The following is a 19,433-nucleotide window of genomic DNA, read 5'->3' on the forward strand; positions in this document are numbered from 1 at the left end:
ATCAAAACTGGATCAACCAAAATCTGTAGCAGCTGTGGATGGAAACCAATCAGACTATCTTCAGCTTGTTGTGTTAAGCTTTAAAGATAAAAGATAGAAGCTGATTGGTTGCGATAAACAACTGCCCCAGATTCTGGCTGCTCCAGTTTTGATGAATTCTCCTCCATGTATCTTTCTTTTGTCTGGTCCAAGTGTGAAAGGTTTTCCCCAGGTTTCTAAGTCGCATCAGGAATTAAGGCTGCTTAGGCTAAATCATATAGATTAGCTGTACTGGTAGAATCCAAAAAAGGAGTTCCTCAAGATGAGAAAGTTTGTAGTTTTTGTCAGGTATAGCAGAAAAAAACGGTTCAAGGTGCAGCATCTCCTGGAGTGTTGTCTCTCCCTCAGCTCAAACTTTCTCATCTTGAGGAACTCCTTTTTTGGATTCTACCAGTACAGCTAATCTATATGATTTAGCCTAAGCAGCCTTAGTTCCTGATGAAACCTGGGGAAAACCTTTCACACATGGACCAGACAAAAGAAAGATACAGGGTGACTTATTCTTGAAAAAGGCTAATACCTATACAACCAAAACGCTTAGGATAATCTCCTGGACATTTTCCTCTGAGCAAAGTTCCAAGCTTGAAATACACGCATGGAACAACAGAGACAAATGTTCCTCAAAAGTCACCATTTTTCACCTTGTCACCTACCTTTCTAACCTCACTTCTCTCACCGATGGACCTTAAACCCATCCACGACAAACCTGTCTATTTCCTTGTAAAACTTTTTTGAAAATAAACTGTTCACTTTTTATTCTTTGATACTTCACTTTGTTTACTCTTGCCCTTAAAGTCCCAAAAACCTTGGTTTGAGGCACCAAACCTAAAACACAACGATTTCACAGGGACGGTGGCAAAACCTTACTATAGGGCATCCTAGAGATCAAAACCCCTTTCCCACCTTTCCGATTCTTTGGGGCATCCATAAAAAACCTTGTCCAGAGAAGAAAAAGTGAGTGCTATCATCAGTCCTGTGTTATGCCAACAGTAAAGCATTCTGAGACCATTCATGCGTAGGGTTGCTTCTCAGCCAAGGGATTGGGCTCACTCACAATTTTGCCTCAGAACACAGGCATGGAAAAGAATGGCACAAAAACATCCACCGAGAGCAACTTCTCCCAACCATCCAAGAACAGTTTGGTGACTTACAATGCCTTTCCCAGCATTACGGAACACCTTGTCATAAGGCAAAAGTGATAAGTGGCTTGGGGAACAAACCATTACAATTTTGGCTCCATGGCCAGAAAACTCCCCAGACCTTAATCCCATTGAGAACTTGTGGTCAATCCTCAAAAGGTGAGTGAACAAAAAAAGAAACCCACATATTCTTAAAAACTTCAAGCATTGATTATGCAAGGATAGGCTGCCATCAGTCAGCATGTGGCCCAGAAGAAGATTGACAGCATGCCAGGGCGAATTGCAGAGGTCTTGAAAAAGAAGGGTCAACGCTGCAAATTTTGACTCTGCATAAACTTAATGTAATTGTCTATAAAAACCAGTGGCACTTAAGAAATGCTTGTAAGTATACTTCAGTATACCATAGTAACATCTGACAAAAAGATCTAAAAACACTGAAGCAGCAGATTTTGTGAAAATTAATGTTTGTGTCATTCTCTAAACTTTTGGCCACGGCTGTACTCAAATGAAGGGCCTTAACACGATGCACATCAACGTACTACAACAGTGTGGATTCTGATCTAAGGATGCCACAATTTAGTTGCACATTTCACACGGTAAATATCACTATTTCAGTCTAGCACTAAACTATAAATTTAAACTGTCATCACAGAGTCTCAGCAATAAAGGGAAGCTTCTCCCAGCAATGAATTGTACATTATGTCGTGTAGATTGCAGGATAAAAATACACGAGCCAATGTTTTTATATAAATAATCCCACACATAAAATTATATACATCCCGAGAAAATTGCATGCCTGGCTGTAAAATGTAGTTATTTTATAGATCATATTGTTTATATCTGATGTATAATGTGTATAATCTGTCCACACTGGAGGCCTCTGAGCTATAAATGTGAGCAGACGGCTCTATGTCAGGGTTTACACCACGATGTTCAGCTGGCCACACTAGGAGGATTTGATATGACATTTTCATTTTAAGAACACGGTTTTGATTTTTGGGGCCATATCAACATTTGTTTTTGACCGCAGTGACGAGAAAATTTGAACTAGCGGGATTGAAAATTTCAGTGAGTGTGGTTTTTGTTTGGGAAAGTCCACTCATTCCAAAATCGATTGTTAAAGGCAAGCAAAATTTTGAGGGTCAAATTATATTTATAAGGTCATTAGGGTTCATTTACTAAAGCTGGAGTGTACAAAAGAAGTCTCACTTCTGCATTGAAATAAATCAGCTTCCAGGTTTTAGTGCCAAAGCTTAAAGGGGTTGTAAAGTCAAAAGGTTTTTTTATCTTAATGCATTCTATGCATTAAGATAAAAAGCCTTCTGTGTGCAGCAGCCCCCCTCATACTCACCTGAGCCCCCTCTCTATTAAGCAATGTCCACGAGTGCTTCAGCCATCTGGGACTCTCTCTCCTGATTGGCTGACACACAGCAGCGTCGCCATTGGCTCCAGTTGCTGCTGTCAAACTAAGTTAGCCATTCAGGAGAGAGATGAGGCGGGGCCGATGGTACTTTGTGTCTGAATGGATACACGTAGCTACAGCTCGGCTCGGTAGCCCCCCCATAGCGAGCTGCTTGCTGTGGGTGCACTCAGCAGGAGGGAGGGGCCAGGAGCTCCAGCTACGGACCCGAGAAGAGGAGGCTCTAGGCTGCAAAACCACTGCACAGAGGTAAGAATAACATGTTTGGTTTTTAAATAAAAAAAATAAAAGGAGACCAAGGCCCCTTTCACACGGGCGCCTCCGTTTGACAGAATCTGATTGCTTGGCAGGGATCGATCTGCTGATCCTCACTGAGCAAGCAGGTAACAGGTCCATCTCCGCTCACTGTGCAGAGACGGACCTGTCAGAGCCCCACTCTCCTCTATAGGGAGATCCGACTAAATGGACCACCTGTCCATTTTCATCTGATCCAATCCTCCAGACAGATGAAAAATAGGGTCACTATCCATCTGGATTTGGTGGACAGGATCAGGTCAGACAGCGGCTGGTGTCAGCGGACAGGTCACAACTGACATCCACCGCTCCATGGAGGGCCGGATCAAGTCCGCCTGAAAAACTGACAGGCGGAACTGATCTGAAAGCCTGTGAGAAAGGGGCCTTAACAATCACTTTATTTGAACAAGCTGGGGGTAGAAGCTGAACAAGCTGGGGGTAGAAGCTGATCGTTTTTTCTGCAGAAGTCAGACTGATGTTGCACTCGTCATCTTTAAGTAAATAAACCCCATTGAATTGAATGGTTTGTGAGTAATCTTGACTTATTATAGGTGTTACATTGTTGCCACACTTATATACTAATCAGACACAGATAAACAGGTTTCTTATGAAAGGCCAATCTTGGTAATGGATGTGTGAAACATTGGCTGTTGAAATGTTTTTGTTTTTTTTTTTAAGCAGAACTGGCACAAAGGTTTTTGGCTTTTGGTGTTTCAGTAAGAATAAACTGGATTAACATAAAACCATAAGCATAAATCGATATTAAACCCAAGAACAAAAATGTAATATATTGTTGCTTAGCAATCCTAAGATGTGGTGTCTGGTGTCTACAGCAGTTTTCTCTTTTTTTTTGTGGGTGTAAATACAAGTGGCAGAGTTGCCATTTTACCACTCCCCAGGTGTCCACCACAACTGTAAAATAACAGACGGACAGGTCTGTTCACATGCCACTTCAGTGATGCTTTTCTGCACAACCACGGCATTTATAACACAGGGTGCAGAATTTGAAAGTGGCACTGCTTGTTAAACTTGTCCATTGAGTTCAATGGGGCAGTGTGTGGAATTATAGGGTTGAGGAGGCAATATTTCACCACTGAGGAGGGCACTCAAGTTCCCCTTTAAAAAGCTTTCTGAACCCAGATCGTACTTCAGAGGGCACCACACTCCACTGCGTGTGTGAACAAACCCCCAGTCTGTTATTTTTTAACTTCCTTCCACAGATTAAGCTGTCCAGCAAAGGTAGCAGTAAGAGGGTTGACTAAAACCATTTAACACTGGCAGAGGTGCTTACAATGGCCAGCTTTTATTTATTAGTTATTAAACTTTATTTAGTAAACTATAGCAACCAACAAGATGCCACACTTCTGCAGTTAAAAGGTGATTTGCGATGATAGGTACACATTGTACAGTGAACCATTTTACTGATGAAAGGGTTAGGACGAGATCAAAGGAAACAGGAAGCCAAAGTTTGCAGAAATGTTTAATCAAAGTACATGTTGTATGAAATAAAAAGTCATACACTTTTACCATACATTTGCTATTGTTATCTCACAAAAAAAAAAGAACAATACATTTTAACACAAATTGTGTGACTTACTAATCTGCAAAAGTGAAGTTTATTAACTGATCAACAATATTTCTTTGATGGATGTAGGCTTTGTTTTTCTATGGGCTTTCAATGTTGGGCTGCATGAAAGTAGAAGGAGCTTCGCAACTTGGAGCTGTGACAGTTTCAGAGCTTACACACAACCACGCTGGTCATACCTGTGCAGAGTGAGCACAGGGCAAACTATGGGGTGTATTTTATTTATAAAAAATGTGCATAGCTGTTGTCTGTTAAAACTTAAAGTGGAGTTCCACCCATTTTTAATACATTGGATTACATAGATGTATGTAATCCCCTTTAAAACGACTTTTACCAATGGAAAGTTTTTTTTTTTGTTTTTTTTTGCTAGTAAATACCTTATTTTCTGCTTTATTTATCCTCTTCTCACTTCCGGGTCTGGTCGGCGATTACGTCATTCGGCGATTCGCAGTGTGTGCTGGGATGGCAAGAAATCTCGCTTTATTACACAGGAGATGAGCTGCACTGCGTGCACTGCCCTGCCTCCGCCCCGCCTCCTCTCAGTGAGCTGTATGTATGTAGTGTATTGAGGCTGTGCTCCGCCCCGCCTCCTCTCAGTGAGCTGTATGTATGTAGTGTATTGAGGCTGTGCTCCGCCCCGCCTCCACTCAGTGAGCTCAGTGAGGAAGGATATAATGCTTTCAGTCCTCGCTCACTGAGAGGAGGCGGGGCGGAGCACGGCCTCAATACACTACATACATACAGCTCACTGAGAGGAGGCGGGGCAGAACACGCAGTACAGCTCATCTCCTGTGTAATAATGCAAGATTTCATGCCCTGAGATACATCCCAGCACACACTGTGAATCGCCGAATGACGTAATCGCCGACCGGACGTGGAAGTGAAATGAGGATAAATAAAGCAGAAAATCAGGTATTTACTAGCAACAACAACAAAAAAAAAACTTTCCATTGGTAAAAGTCGTTTTAAAAGGGGATTACATACATCTAAAGTGACTAAAATGGGTGGAACTCCACTTGTCCTGTGTGAAATACACTATTATGGCCACTAGATGGTGTTGAGTATCACAGGGAATAAGTATGCTCCTCTGCTTCATCTAGTGCCCATAATGCAGTATTTTCCCCAATCACATTTTTTTTTTTTATTGAATAATATTAGATCTGCAGAAAATATAGCCTGAGAACATTTAACTTTGCACCTTTCGCACAAAATGAATTTACAAGAAGCTTCAATGAAAGAACAGCTATGCAGATTTATTTTTTTATTTCAATATACCCCTATTTGTCTGAATTCTCTATATCTATTATCTCATGTATGTATGTTACAAAGCAGAGTAAGATCCCACAGTATCATGGGGCTGGGATGTAATTTATATGTTAAACTATGTTAGGATATGCTGAGGAAGAGGAGGACGTATCACACAGAACTGCCAACATTAAAAATGTGTGCATATGCACCTGAGAGCCACACCGCTAAAAATATTTTTTTTTCTGAATCTGATTCTTGGCCTGGGTACTGGGATAATACAGAGTCTGCCATTTCTGGCCTCCCTCTCCTTTGGCAATAATCATTTCTGAGGGACTGACTTGGAACATGTCTATGGGAACAATAAGAGGAGATTTACTTACCCAATCCTCCGCTCCTTCCCGCAGCGTCTAGAGTCCTGATGTCATCAAGACCAGAGCACGCCCCATATTCCTGCACTAAATGTAAGGGTGTGAGGGAGAGTCCACCACCAGATTGTGGGGTGCGCCGCCTGCCAGGGGAATGGAGGATCAGGTAGGTGACACGGTTTCTCCTCTCCCCTAGAAAAAACAGCTATTAACCCTGGCAGTGCAGGTGCTTCCCCACTGTAAGGGATCGTTTTGTATTTGCCTGTAATTGGGCTTTAAAGTACATGTTACTTTATCATCCTTGGTTATTTTGCTCCGTGCCTGGAGAATGCCTAGTGCTGAGTGCACAGTAAGAAAACTATACAACCTCCTCCACCAATCCCCAGTAGCCAACCTGTACTTGTTGTGAAGCTTAACTTATGCCAAGACAGAGTGACAGATTCTTCTTTAAGAAACACCCCCTGCCCCCCCCAAAACCATCCCTGCTCCCCTATTGCATTGTTGGGGCCCTTTGGTATATCCCCAGTATTTTAGGGTATGGAGAAGTATGTGATCTTCTTTCAGGATCCAGTGCTGGGACCTAAGCAGCCAATTGCTAGGTCCAAATGCTGTCACCTGATAAGGTGGAGAAAGTTGACCCTGTGTAAGCTCCAATGCCATTGCAGGGGTTGAGCTCCTGACTTCGACAGAGGGGTGGGGGAGCTCAAAGAAGGTAAGTAAAGTTGACTTGGTACTTTCATACAAGAGAACCTGTCACTTGCTCTGATTTTTATATTTTTTTCTAAATCTGCCCCTTTAAGTAATATAGTAAAGGAGAGGTCTACTGTTTGCACTAGGGTAGAAAGAGCAGAGGCCAGCATATCTCCTGTACATCCCACTCTTTGTAAACAGGCTCCACCTAGCAGCAATGATGATCCAGCCCTTAGTATGTGTGGGCCGCTGATGGCAGTCATCTCACTCCCAGTGACAGAACTGTGTGATGTGCGTTCTCCTCCGCCCACACTCCATCCCAAACATCCTGCCATTAATTAGGCCAGCGTTCCAACTAGTAAACAAGAAGAACGATTGAGGGGGCTGCAGAATGAGACATGCAGTCAGTCTATAGTCACAACAATCGGCCCACTCACTCGAGGGGGATCAGTTGCTTTCCTTCTAACGTGGAAAGGATCACCTTAAAATAACCTCCCTGTGTTTTCCGCTTCCTTTCTCTTCATCCGTACTAACAGGCTAAAAAGGGCATCCCAGTCCTGCGGTAGGCGCTCTGCAAATAGAAGAGACAATCTGCAATTAATTATCACGTCAGGTCTAAAACATGAGAAAGAGCCGAGCAAAGATCAGGTTTTATTAAAGGGCCACTTAACAAAAACAAAAGCATGGATTACATCAAAAAACATTCATGAATTAGTGTCAGGGTTTTAGGAGTTGCCAGTATATTAATATAATTTATTTTCTGCCCAGGAATTCCAAAGAAGTATACTGTCAAATGCCACTTGTATGCTTCCTTAAAGTGACTTTATCATAAAAGAAGTACGCAGGCTGCCATTGCTGGCCTTCTCCTAAATACGCTTGTTGTGTGTGATATTAAATCCTTTATTTTTGATTAAGCACTATCGGCAGCTATTGTAATCAGTTTTTTAGTATGCAGCTTCTTTATCTTTAATTCTCCACTTTGTTACAAATAACGTGCGACATAAAAAATTGTGTTTAAATACAAGCTTGCGCACGCTGTTTGCAGCAGACGGAGAGGATGAGCTCACAGTGCCTCTGATTTTTTGTTAGAGGCACTGAGCTCAATGCACAGCTTGGAGTCTTGGACCAATGGTAAAGCACCATTGGTCCAAGCTGTCCAATAAACATGCTGCAGTGGAGGCTCTCCTCTCACTGCAGTGTCATAGAGGGGGCATGTGTCTAATAGACAAATGCTCCCTTCCAGCCCAGCCCTCTTATCTACAAGGAAAAAACATTACCCATAATCCCATGTTTTTCTCACACATTCAAAAGGGAGAATCTGCTGCTGCTGAAAAGGTACTTTTTTAATGAAGCAAAATAATATATTATTATGCTATATGTTATAACATAATAATTTATTATTTATCTATTTACTGTGAAAATACTGGTTTGAAGTTCTAACTTCAAACTAAGTAAGCCCGCTGCTTGAGTACAGTTTTTTTTATATAGTAAAATTACCTTAAAAACTATATATAATAACTAGAAAACATATAATTTCTAGGGAAATTGTGTGAAGTTTTCTTGCCGTGTGTGTGTGTGGGGGGGGGGGGGTGTAGTGTGTGTGTGTGTGTGGGGGGGAGTGTGGTGTGTGGAGTGTGTGTGTGTGTATGTGTGGTGTGTGTAGTGTGGTGTGGGGTGTGTGTATGTGTGTGTGTGGGGTGTGTGTGGTGTGTGTGGGGGGGGGTGTGTGTGTGTGGGGTGTGGGGTGTGTGTGTGTGTGTGGGGTGTGGGGTGTGTGTGTGTGGGGGGGGTGTAGTGTGTGTGTAGTGTGGTATGTGTGTGGGGTGGTGTGTGTGTGTGTTTGGGGTGTGGTGTGTGTAGTGTGTGTGTGTGTGCAGTGTGGTGTGTGTGTGTGTGGGAGGTGTGGTGTGTGTGTAGTTTGGTGTGTGTGTGTGGTGTGTGTGTAGTGTGGTGTGGTGTGTGTGGGGTGTGGTGTGTGTGTAGTGTGGTGTGTGTGTGATGTGTGTGTGTGTGTGTAGTGTGATGTGTGTGTGTAGTGTGGTGTGTGTGTGTAGTGTGGTGTGTGATGTGTGTGTGTGTGTGTGTGTGTGTGTGTGTAGTGTGGTGTGTGTGTGTGTAGTGTGGTGTGTGTGTGTGTGTGTAGTGTGTAGTGTGATGTGTGTGTGTGTAGTGTGATGTGTGTGTGTGTAGTGTAGTGTGGTGTGTGTGTAGTGTGGTGTGTGTAGTGTGGTGTGTGTGTGTGTGTGTGTGTGTGGTGTGTGTAGTGTGGCGTGTGTGTAGTGTGGCGTGTGTGTAGTGGTGTGTGTGTGTAATGTGGTGTGTTGTGTGTGTGTAGTGTGGTGTGTGTAGTGTGGTGTGTGTAGTGTGTGTGTAGTGTGGTGTGTGTAGTGTGGTGTGTGTGTGTAGTGTGGTGTGTGTGTGTGTAGTGTAGTGTGGTGTGTGTAGTGTGGTGTGTGTGTGTGTGTAGTGTGGTGTGTGTGTGTGTAGTGTGGTGTGTGTGTGTGGTGTGTGTGTAGTGTGGTGTGTGTAGCGTTGTGTGTGTGTAGTGTGGTGTGTGTGTGTGTGTGTGTGTGTGTAGTGTGGTGTGTGTGTGTAGTGTGGTGTGTGTAGTGTGTGTATGTGTAGTGTGTGTGTGTATGTAGTGTGGTGTGTGTGTGTGTATGTCGTGTGGTGTGTGTGTATGTAGTGTGGTGTGTGTGTGTATGTAGTGTGGTGTGTGTGTAGTGTGGTGTGTTGTGTGTGTGTAGTGTGGTGTGTGTAGTGTGGTGTGTGTAGTGTGGTGTGTGTAGTGTGGTGTAGTGTGGTGTGTGTGTAGTGTGGTGTGTGTGTAGTGTGGTGTGTGTGTAGTGTGGTGTGTGTGTAGTGTGGTGTGTGTAGTGTGGTGTGTGTGTGTGTGTAGTGTGTGTGTGTAGTGTGGTGTGTGGTGTGTGTGTAGTGTGGTGTGTGTGTGTAGTGTGGTGTGTGTAGCGTTGTGTGTGTGTGTAGTGTGGTGTGTGTGTGTGTGTGTGTAGTGTGGTGTGTGTGTAGTGTGGTGTGTGTAGTGTGTGTATGTGTAGTGTGTGTGTGTATGTCGTGTGGTGTGTGTGTGTATGTCGTGTGGTGTGTGTGTATGTAGTGTGGTGTGTGTGTGTATGTAGTGTGGTGTGTGTGTAGTGTGGTGTGTGTAGTGTGGTGTGTGTGTGTAGTGTGGTGTGGTGTGTGTAGTGTGGTGTGTGTGTGTAGTGTGGTGTGTGTGTGTAGTGTGGTGTGTGTATGTAGTGTGGTGTGTGTGTGTATTGTGGTGTATGTAGTGTGGTGTGTGTGTAGTTTGGTGTGTGTATGTAGTGTGGTGTGTGTGTAGTGTGGTGTGTGTGTAGTGTGGTGTGTGTGTGTGTATGTAGTGTGGTGTGTGTGTGTGTATGTAGTGTGGTGTGTGTAGTGTGGTGTGTGTGTGTAGGTAGTGTGGTATGTGTGTGTGTGTATGTAGTATGGTGTGTGTAGTGTGGTGTGTGTGTAGTGTGGTGTGTGTGTGTGTAGTGTGGTGTGTGTGTATGTAGTGTGGTGTGTGTGTGTAGTGTGGTGTGTGTGTAGTGTGGTGTGTGTGTAGTGTGGTGCGTGTATGTAGTGTGGTGTGTGTGTAGTGTGGTGTGTGTGTGTAGTGTGGTGTGTGTGTGTAGTGTGGTGTGTGTGTAGTGTGGTGTATGTAGTGTGGTGTGTGTGTAGTGTGGTGTGTGTGTGTGTGTGTGTGTGTAGTGTGGTGTGTGTGTATGTAGTGTGGTGTGTGTGTATGTAGTGTAGTGTGTGTGTAGTGTGGTGTGTGTGTAGTGTGGTGTGTGTATGTAGTGTGGTGTGTGTGTGTAGTGTGGTGTGTGTGTGTAGTGTGGTGTGTGTATGTAGTGGGGTGTGTGTGTAGTTTGGTGTGTGTATGTAGTGTGGTGTGTGTGTAGTGTGGTGTGTGTATGTAGTGTGGTGTGTGTGTAGTTTGGTGTGTGTATGTAGTGTGGTGTGTGTGTATGTAGTGTGGTGTGTGTGTATGTAGTGTGGTGTGTGTGTATGTAGTGTGGTGTGTGTGTGTGTGTGTATGTAGTGTGGTGTGTGTGTGTGTGTGTAGTGTGGTGTGGCGTGTGTGTGTAGTGTGGTGTGTGTGTGTGTAGTGTGGTGTGTGTGTGTGTAGTGTGGTGTGGTGTGTGTGTGGGAGCAGTTAAGAAATTGTGAAAACTATCAGGACTATGGCTTAGCTGTGGACATTTTTGATGGCAGCAGGGATAGCTGAATGTTTTGATATAAGATTTGTGTAGGTGAAAACGAGGGAGTGGTGGCAGTTTAGAAATCATGTCCTGATTTTTCAGCTCCCACTCTAGATTTGAACATTGCGCCATTCATTCCTATGGGACCAATTTCACCACAAAAACGCAGATATTTCGTGAACCATACCAAAGTAATAGCACGCCAATCGGGAACAATCCGCATGTTTCAGTATATTATTGTCTATGTAGTGTAAAAACTGTGGGAGGAGTTAGGGTGGTAAATTTGGCTATAATAATAAGAATATATATGTGAGGCTTCAGGCTTTTGGATGACATCTGAGGATCTTGGTGTGCTCACAAATATTTGCTTTTTTCCTGTGATTTTCCAGTAACTGGAGTAGCTGCAGCAGCCATACCTATGAGCCTTGTTCCCAGGAATGTGTGCGAGGGGAATATAGACAACACTTAAATGCCAGGTTGCCAGTGGCTGCAGCTATAAGTGGCTCTCTGCACAGTCTGGATGCACACAAAATGGCCGCACCTAGCCGCTGAGAGGCAAACTACAACAAATGTTGCAGAGGATGCCTAAAAGTTGACTTGTATCTTAGTGCAGACTTCTGAAAAAGCTTGAAAGCCAAGCAGGAACATTTCTGGGGGTCATTCTATTCACCAGCTGTGTACAGAATGCCTCCAGGTTATTTATTTTATTACAGGTACTTATATAGTGCTGTCAATTTACGCAGTGCTATATATATATTTTATATATATATATATATATATATTGTACATTCACATCAGTCCCTGTCCTCAAGGAGCTTACAATCTAAGGTGCCTAATGCCTTGTACACATGCGCAGATTGTCGGCCGAAAAGATTCGGCCGACAACCGATCGGACGATTTTTGGCTTGTTAGTATGATGCTTCCGACAGCCGACAGCGCACTTTCGGCCGAACAGAATCTGTCGTGCAAGCATTAAAATTTTTGTATGCCGACACCAGAGCGGCCGATTGTTCGCCAGTCAGTACAGAATTCGGCCGACAGACAGCAGATTTGCAAGACTGGGCATGCTCAGAAAAGAAAAAACACAGGGAAAGTTAACCATCACATGACATCACTTCTGCAGTCGGCTGTAGTTGTCGGACAAAATTCTTGTGCAGTCTTTTGCACTTTTCAACAGACACCGACAGCCCCAGACAAAAGACGGCCGATCGTTCGGCCGAAGATCTGCACGTGTGTACGGGGCATAACTCATATTCATACAACGACAAATTTAGATAGGAGCCAAATAAACTACCAGCATGTCTTTGGAGTGTGGGAGGAAACCGGAGTACCCGGAGGAAACCCACGCAGGCACAGGGAGAACATGCAAACTACAGGCAGGTAGTGTCATGGTTGGGATTGCCACTGTGGTTGCCATATTGCATTGTTTACCAATTGCATATGCTATTTAACCACTTCCGCACTGCTCACTAGAGCTGTACTGCGGCAAAGTGGTTCGTTATCATCTGGCAACGTAGTACTATGTCACCAGACATTCCCCTCTATCGGCGGCCGGCGCGCGCGCGCCGCCGGAGGCTCGCTCCCGCTGTATCCAGTCACAGCGGGAGTCGGGCCAGGGGAGGAGAGGCGGCGATCGCCGCTGCTCTTCCCCGATCGTCGGGGAATCGAGTGTGGAGATCCACCTGCATGTGTAAACACAAGCGGGCGGATCTCCTAAGTGACAGGCAGGGTCAGATTGCAGGGTTAAGCATAGCTGAGCCTGCGATCTGTCCTTGTGTCACATAGTCCCCTCCCCCCACACACGTCAGTAAGCACCAGGCATACATTAACCCCTTGATCACCAATAAAAATTAACCCCTTCCCTGCCAGTGTCATTTTTACAGTAACAGTGCATATTTATAGCACTGATTACTGTAGTAATGTCACTGGTACCCTCAAAAGTGTCAAAATGCCAGTCAGGGGTCCGATCTGTCGAGCGCAATGTCGCAGTCCCGCAAAAAAAAAAAAATCGCAGATCGCCGCCATTACTCGTTATAAGAAACCACCAAAAATTACATAAATCTTTCCCTTAGTTAGTAAACGCAATAACTTTTGCGCAAACCAATCAAAATACACTTATTGCGATTTTTTTTTACCAAACATATGTAGCAAAAAACAAATTGGCCTAAAATTTAAAAAAAATTTGATTTTTACATTTTGGGGGGGGGGGGGGGGATTTCATATAAAAAAAATGTGAAAAATTTTATTTTTTCAAAATTTACGCTCTTTTTTTGTTTATAGCGCAAAAAGTAAAAATCGCACAGGTGATCAAATACTACCAAAAAAAAGCTCTGTTTGTGGGAAAAAAAGGACGTAAATTTCGTTTGGGTACGGCGTCGCACGACCGTTGTCACTTAAAGTCGCACAATGCCGAATCGCAAAAAGTGGCCCAGACGTAAGACAGCAAAATCCTCCTGTGGTAAAGTGGTTAAAATACATATATATATATATATATATATATTTCCCCCCTCACATTTTTGTAAATATTTTATTCTATCTTTTCATGTGACAACTCTGAAGAAATTATACTTTGCTACAATGTAAAGTAGTGAGTGTACAGCTTCTATAACAGTGTAAATTTGCTGTCCCCTCAAAATAACTCAACACACAGCCATTAATGTCTAAAGCGCTGGCAACAAAAGTGAGTACACCCCTAAGTAAAAATGTCAAAATTGGGCCCAAAGTGTCAATATTTTGTGTAGCCACCAATATTTTGCAGCACTGCCTTAACCCTCTCGGGCATGGAGTTCACCAGAGCTTCACAGGTTGCCACTGGAGTCCCCTTTTACTCCTCCATGACGACATCACGTAGCTGGTGGATGTTAGATACCTTGCACTCCTCCACCTACCATTTGAGGATGCCCCACAGATGCTCATAAAGGTTTAGGTCTGGAGTCCATCATCTTTACCCTCAGTTTCTTTAGCAAGGCAGTGGTCGTCTTAGAGGTGTGTTTGGAGTAATTATCATGTTGGAATACTGCCCTGCGACCCAGTGTTCGAAGGGAGGGGGATCATGCTCTGCTTCAGTATGTCACAGTACATGTTGGTATTCATGGTTCCCTCAATGAACTGTAGCTCCCCAGTGCCGGCAGCACTCATGCAGCCCCAGACAATGACACTCCCACCACCATGCTTGACTATAGGCAAGACACACTTGTCTTTGTTTGTACTCCTCACTTGGTTGCCACCACACGCGCTTGACTCCATCTGAACCAAATACGTTTATCTTGGTCTCATCAGACCACAAGACATGGTTCCTGTAATCCAAGTCCTTAGTCTGCTTGTCTTCAGCAAACTGTTTGCGGGCTTTCTTGTGCATCATCTTTAGAAGAGGCGTCATTCTGGGATGACAGCCACGCAGACCTATTTGATGCAGTGTGCGGCATATGGTCTGAGCACTGACAGGCTGACCCCCCCCCTTCAACCTCTGCAGCAATGCTGGCAGCACTCATACGTCTATTTCCCAAAGACAACCTCTGGATAGAACTCTGAGCATGTGCACTCATGTTCTTTGGTCGACCATGGTGAGGCCTGTTCTGAGTGGGACCTGTCCTGTTAAACCGCTGTATGGTCTTGGCCACTATGCTGCAGATCAGTTTCAGGGTCTTGGCAATCTTTTTATAGCCTAGGTTATCTTTATGTAGAGAAACAATTCTTTTTTTCAGATCCTCAGAGATTTCTTTACCATGTTGAACTTCCAGTGACCAATGCGAGAGAGTGAGAGCAATAACACCAAATTGAGCACACCTGATCCCCTTTCACTCCTGAGACCTTGTAACACTAACGAGTCATACTACACTGGGGAGGGAAAATGGCTAATTGGGCCCAATTTGTACATTTTCACTTAGGGGTGTACTCACTTTTGTTTTCAGCAGTTGAGACATTAATGGCTGTGTGTTGAGTTATTTTGAGGGGATGGCAAAGTTACACTGTTATACAAGCTGTACACTCACTACTTTACATTGTAGCAAAGTGTAATTTCTTCAGTGTTGTCACATGAAAAGATATAATAAAATATTTACAAAAATGTGAGGGGTGTACTCACTTTTGTGACACACACACACACACACACATACACACACATACACACATACACACATACAGTGCCTTGCGAAAGTATTCGGCCCCCTTGAACATTTCGAACTTTTGCCACATTTCAGGCTTCAAATATAAAGATATAAAACTGTAATTTTTTGTGAAGAATTAACAACAAGTGGGACACAATGAAGTGGAACGAAATTTATTGGATATTTCAAACTTTTTTAACAAATAAAAAACTGAAAAATTGGGCGAGCAAAATTATTCAGCCCCCTTAAGTTAATACTTTGTAGCGCCACCTTTTGCTGCAATTACAGCTGTAAGTCGCTTGGGGTATGTCTGTATCATTTTTGCACATAGAACGAAATTTTTGCCCATTCCTCCTTGCAAAACAGCTCGAGCTCAGTGAGGTTGGATGGAGAGCGTTTGTGAACAGCAGTTTTCAGTTCTTTCCACAGATTCTCGATTGGATCCAGGTCTGGACTTTGACCTGGCCATTCTAACACCTGGATATGTTTATTTGTGAACCATTCCATTGTAGATTTTGCTTTATGTTTTGGATCATTGTCTTGTTGGAAGACAAATCTCCATCCCAGTCTCAGGTCTTTTGCAGACTCCATCAGGTTTTCTTCCAGAATGGTCCTGTATTTTGCTCCATCCATCTTCCCATCAATTTTAACCATCTTCCCTGTCCCTGCTGAAGAAAAGCAGGCCCAAACCATGATGCTGCCACCACCATGTTTGACAGTGGGGATGGTGTGTTCAGGGTGATGAGCTGTGTTGCTTTTACGCCAAACATAACGTTTTGCATTGTTGCCAAAAAGTTTGATTTTGATTTCATCTGACCAAAGCACCTTCTTCCACATGTTTGGTGTGTCTCCCAGGTGGCTTGTGGCAAACTTTAAACAACACTTTTCATGGATATCTTTAAGAAATGGCTTTCTTCTTGCCACTCTTCCATAAAGGCCAGATTTGTGCAGTATACGACTGATTGTTGTCCTACGGACAGAGTCTCTCACCTCAGCTGTAGATCTCTGCAGTTCATCCAGAGTGATCATGGGCCTCTTGGCTGCATCTCTGATCAGTCTTCTCCTTGTATGAGCTGAAAGTTTAGAGGGACGGCCTGGTCTTCGTAGATTTGCAGTGGTCTGATACTCCTTCCATTTCAATATTATCACTTGCACAGTGCTCCTTGGGATGTTTAAAGCTTGGGAAATCTTTTTGTATCCAAATACGGCTTTAAACTTCTCCACAACAGTATCTCGGACCTGCCTGGTGTGTTCCTTGTTCTTCATGATGCTCTCTGCGCTTTAAACAGACCTCTGAGACTATCACAGTGCAGGTGCATTTATACGGAGACTTGATTACACGAAGGTGGATTCTATTTATCATCATTAGTCATTTAGGTCAACATTGGATCATTCAGAGATCCTCACTGAACTTCTGGAGAGAGTTTGCTGCACTGAAAGTAAAGGAGCTGAATAATTTTGCACGCCCAATTTTTCAGTTTTTTATTTAACAAAGTTTGAAATATCCAATAAATTTCATTCCACTTCATGATTGTGTCCCACTTGTTGTTGATTCTTCAAAAAAAAAAAAATTACAGTTTTATATCTTTATCTTTGAAGCCTGAAATGTGGCAAAAGGTCGCAAAGTTCAAGGGGGCCGAATACTTTCGCAAGGCACTGTATATATATATATATATATATATATATATATATATATATTACATGTTTTACCCCTGAAACTGGAGTTACCCTTGAAGTGTGGTGCATTGTGGTTACATTCACTTTGAATAGCAAACACAACTAGGTAGCACAGTGCAGCATTCAGATGTGAATTTGGCCAGAAGTTGGTCTCAGCACTGACCCCCCCCCCCCCCCCCCCCCATGCCACAATCTACAAGCTGCAATCAGAGCAGTGCACATAACTTGGGTTTCTGTGCAATTACTGGCATTTTTTTGCCCAGGTTGTAGGTTTCCTTGTGGACAAACTGCTTACGTAGGGCTTTCAGGATCTCCAGCCTTGTTATAATATAGTAAATCTTATGACTGTTAGGTTGAAGTCAGGTCTCTGTACATCGGACACCATTAACTTCTCTATTATCACCTGTGCTAGCGTTTTCCCTGCCAACCCAACCTCCACCAGAGCCCATCCTGTTTCAAACATCAAGATGTATATTATAACATGTAAGATTTATGTCTCAATTTATTTTAACACCTTTCCTTAATCTGGAAATCAATTGCTCCCTGTGGCAACGCTGGAAGGTGATACTCAGCAATCCTCTCCAGTTTATACTTGGTGGGATGGAGCCCGGCTCACACAGAAAGTTTGGATTCTGGATGGGTGGTCCCCCTCTTTGTTTTGGAATTTTTTTTTTTGGCCAACGGATTAAAAAAAAAAATGTTAGAGGTCGCTTCTGGGGATATCAAATAAAACAGATTTCCAACAGAAGCTGTAAATTGTACAATTACCACAAGGAGGTAGGTGCACATGTGAAAATCTCTCCCCGCTTCGAGGCTGATTTATATTTTACGGCTCGGGAGATCTGAACACCTATGTCTGCCAGGAAATTTTCCCTCTAAAATTATCACATTAGGAATGTTGAAATAGTAAGGTTTTGTTTAAAGCAACAGCAGCAACGCTGGTAGAATGGCGAAAAGGAGTTTGGTGCCAAAGCTTGTGAGACGAATAAATGAGAAATGCGCCGGTCAATGGTGTAGTCTAGAGAAATCGATGATTCTGATGTGATATATGACTGCCTGCAGAATCGTAAATCATTTTGGACAATTTGCTTGTAAGATTTAGGGACAAAGCCAAATGTGTGATGGTCTAACTGCTAAAACAAACACACAAGGTCTTTTTATTTTAGAAGCTGGGTGCAGAAACAACAAATTATATCAATGTGGTCTGATGTGCGCTAATCGTAATGGGCTAAAGAGACTAATCTTGAAGCTAAAGAAACTATCAGGTAAGTTTTTTTTTTCCAGGTAACACAGACAGTTCACTTTCAGGTTTGACGTGAGGTTGTAAACAGATCGATAGACCTTGGTGTCCTGGCACTTTGCCTTTTTTATTTTTTGCATTAGGACAGCTTATTCAAATGAATGGCCTGGTACTGTACCAAATGCCCAAGAAATTGGGCATGCATCATTTTGTCAATGTATTACAATACATGGTAATCTATTACTGTGCGTTGTAGTGCACTGCAACGTGTGTGTGTTAGAGCTGCATCAACACTTAAAATTGTGTATTTTACTAAATGTAACCAGTTTAAGTACTTGAATTTGACTTGGTTTCAGCCTGATACTACACTCACCGGCCACCTTATTGGGTACACCTTGCTAGTACGGGGTTGGACCCCCTTTTGCCTTCAGAACTGCTTTAAATATTTGTGGCATAGATTCAACAAGGTGTTGGAAACATTCCTCAGAGATTTTGGTCCATATTGACATGACAGCATCACGCAGTTGCTGCAGATTTGTCGGCTGCACATCCATGATGCAAATCTCCCTTCCACCACATCCCAAAGGTGCTCTATTGGATTGAGATCTGGTGAGTGTGGAGGCCATTGGAGTACAGTGACCTCATTGTCATGTTGAAGAAACCAGTGGTGAGATGAATAAATTCATTATTTTCCTCAAAATTATACAAACAATACCCAACAATGACAATGTGAAAGAAGTTTGTTTGAAATCTTTGCAAATTTTTAAAAAATGATAAAGTCCAATGTACAGTGAATAAGTATTCACAGCCTTTGCTCAATACTATATTGAAGCACATTTAGCACCAACTACAGCCTCAAGTCCTTTTGAGTATAATGCTACAAGCTTGGCACACCTATTTTTAGGCAGTTTCTCCCATTCTTTTTTGCAGGACCTCTCAAGCTCCATTGGGTTGGATGAGGAGCGTTGGTGAACAAACATCTTCAGATCTCTCCAGAAATGTTCAGTTGGGTTCAAGTCTGGAATCTAGCTGGGCCACTGAAGGACATTCACAGAGTTGTCCCATAGCCATTCCTTTGTTATCTTGGCTGTGTGCTTAGGGTCGTTGTCCTGTTGGAAGATGAACCTTCGCCACACTCTAAAGGTCCAGAGCGCTGTGGAGCAGGTTTTCATCAAGGCTGTCTCTGTACATTGCTGCAATTATCTTTCCCTCGATCCTGACTAGTCTCCCAGTTCCTGCTGCTGAAAAACATCCCCACAGCATGATGCTGCCAGCACCATGCTTCACTGTAGGGAAGGTATTGGCCAGATGATGAGCGGTGCCTCATTTCCTCCAGACATGACACTTGTCATTCAGGCTAAAGAGTTCAATATTTGTTTCATCAGACCAAAGAATTTTGTTTCT

At 43.2% G+C, this 19,433-nt stretch overlaps 1 protein-coding gene across 1 annotated transcript in view; it reads right to left on the reverse strand.

Annotated features, from left to right (window-relative positions):
* Positions 1-6,797: 6,797 nt before the first annotated feature.
* The window catches only part of SUPT3H (SPT3 homolog, SAGA and STAGA complex component), an 883,959-nt gene continuing 871,323 nt past the window's right edge, over positions 6,798-19,433 (reverse strand). Inside the window, exon 12 of the mRNA XM_082250036.1 lies at positions 6,798-7,351. Within this exon, the coding sequence (XP_082106162.1) occupies positions 7,310-7,351 (42 nt within the window). The 3' untranslated portion in view covers positions 6,798-7,309. The remainder of the gene's footprint in view (positions 7,352-19,433) is intronic.

This window comes from Pelophylax lessonae (genome assembly GCF_965119305.1).
Source record: "Pelophylax lessonae genome assembly, chromosome: 3".
NCBI lineage: Eukaryota > Metazoa > Chordata > Amphibia > Anura > Ranidae > Pelophylax > Pelophylax lessonae.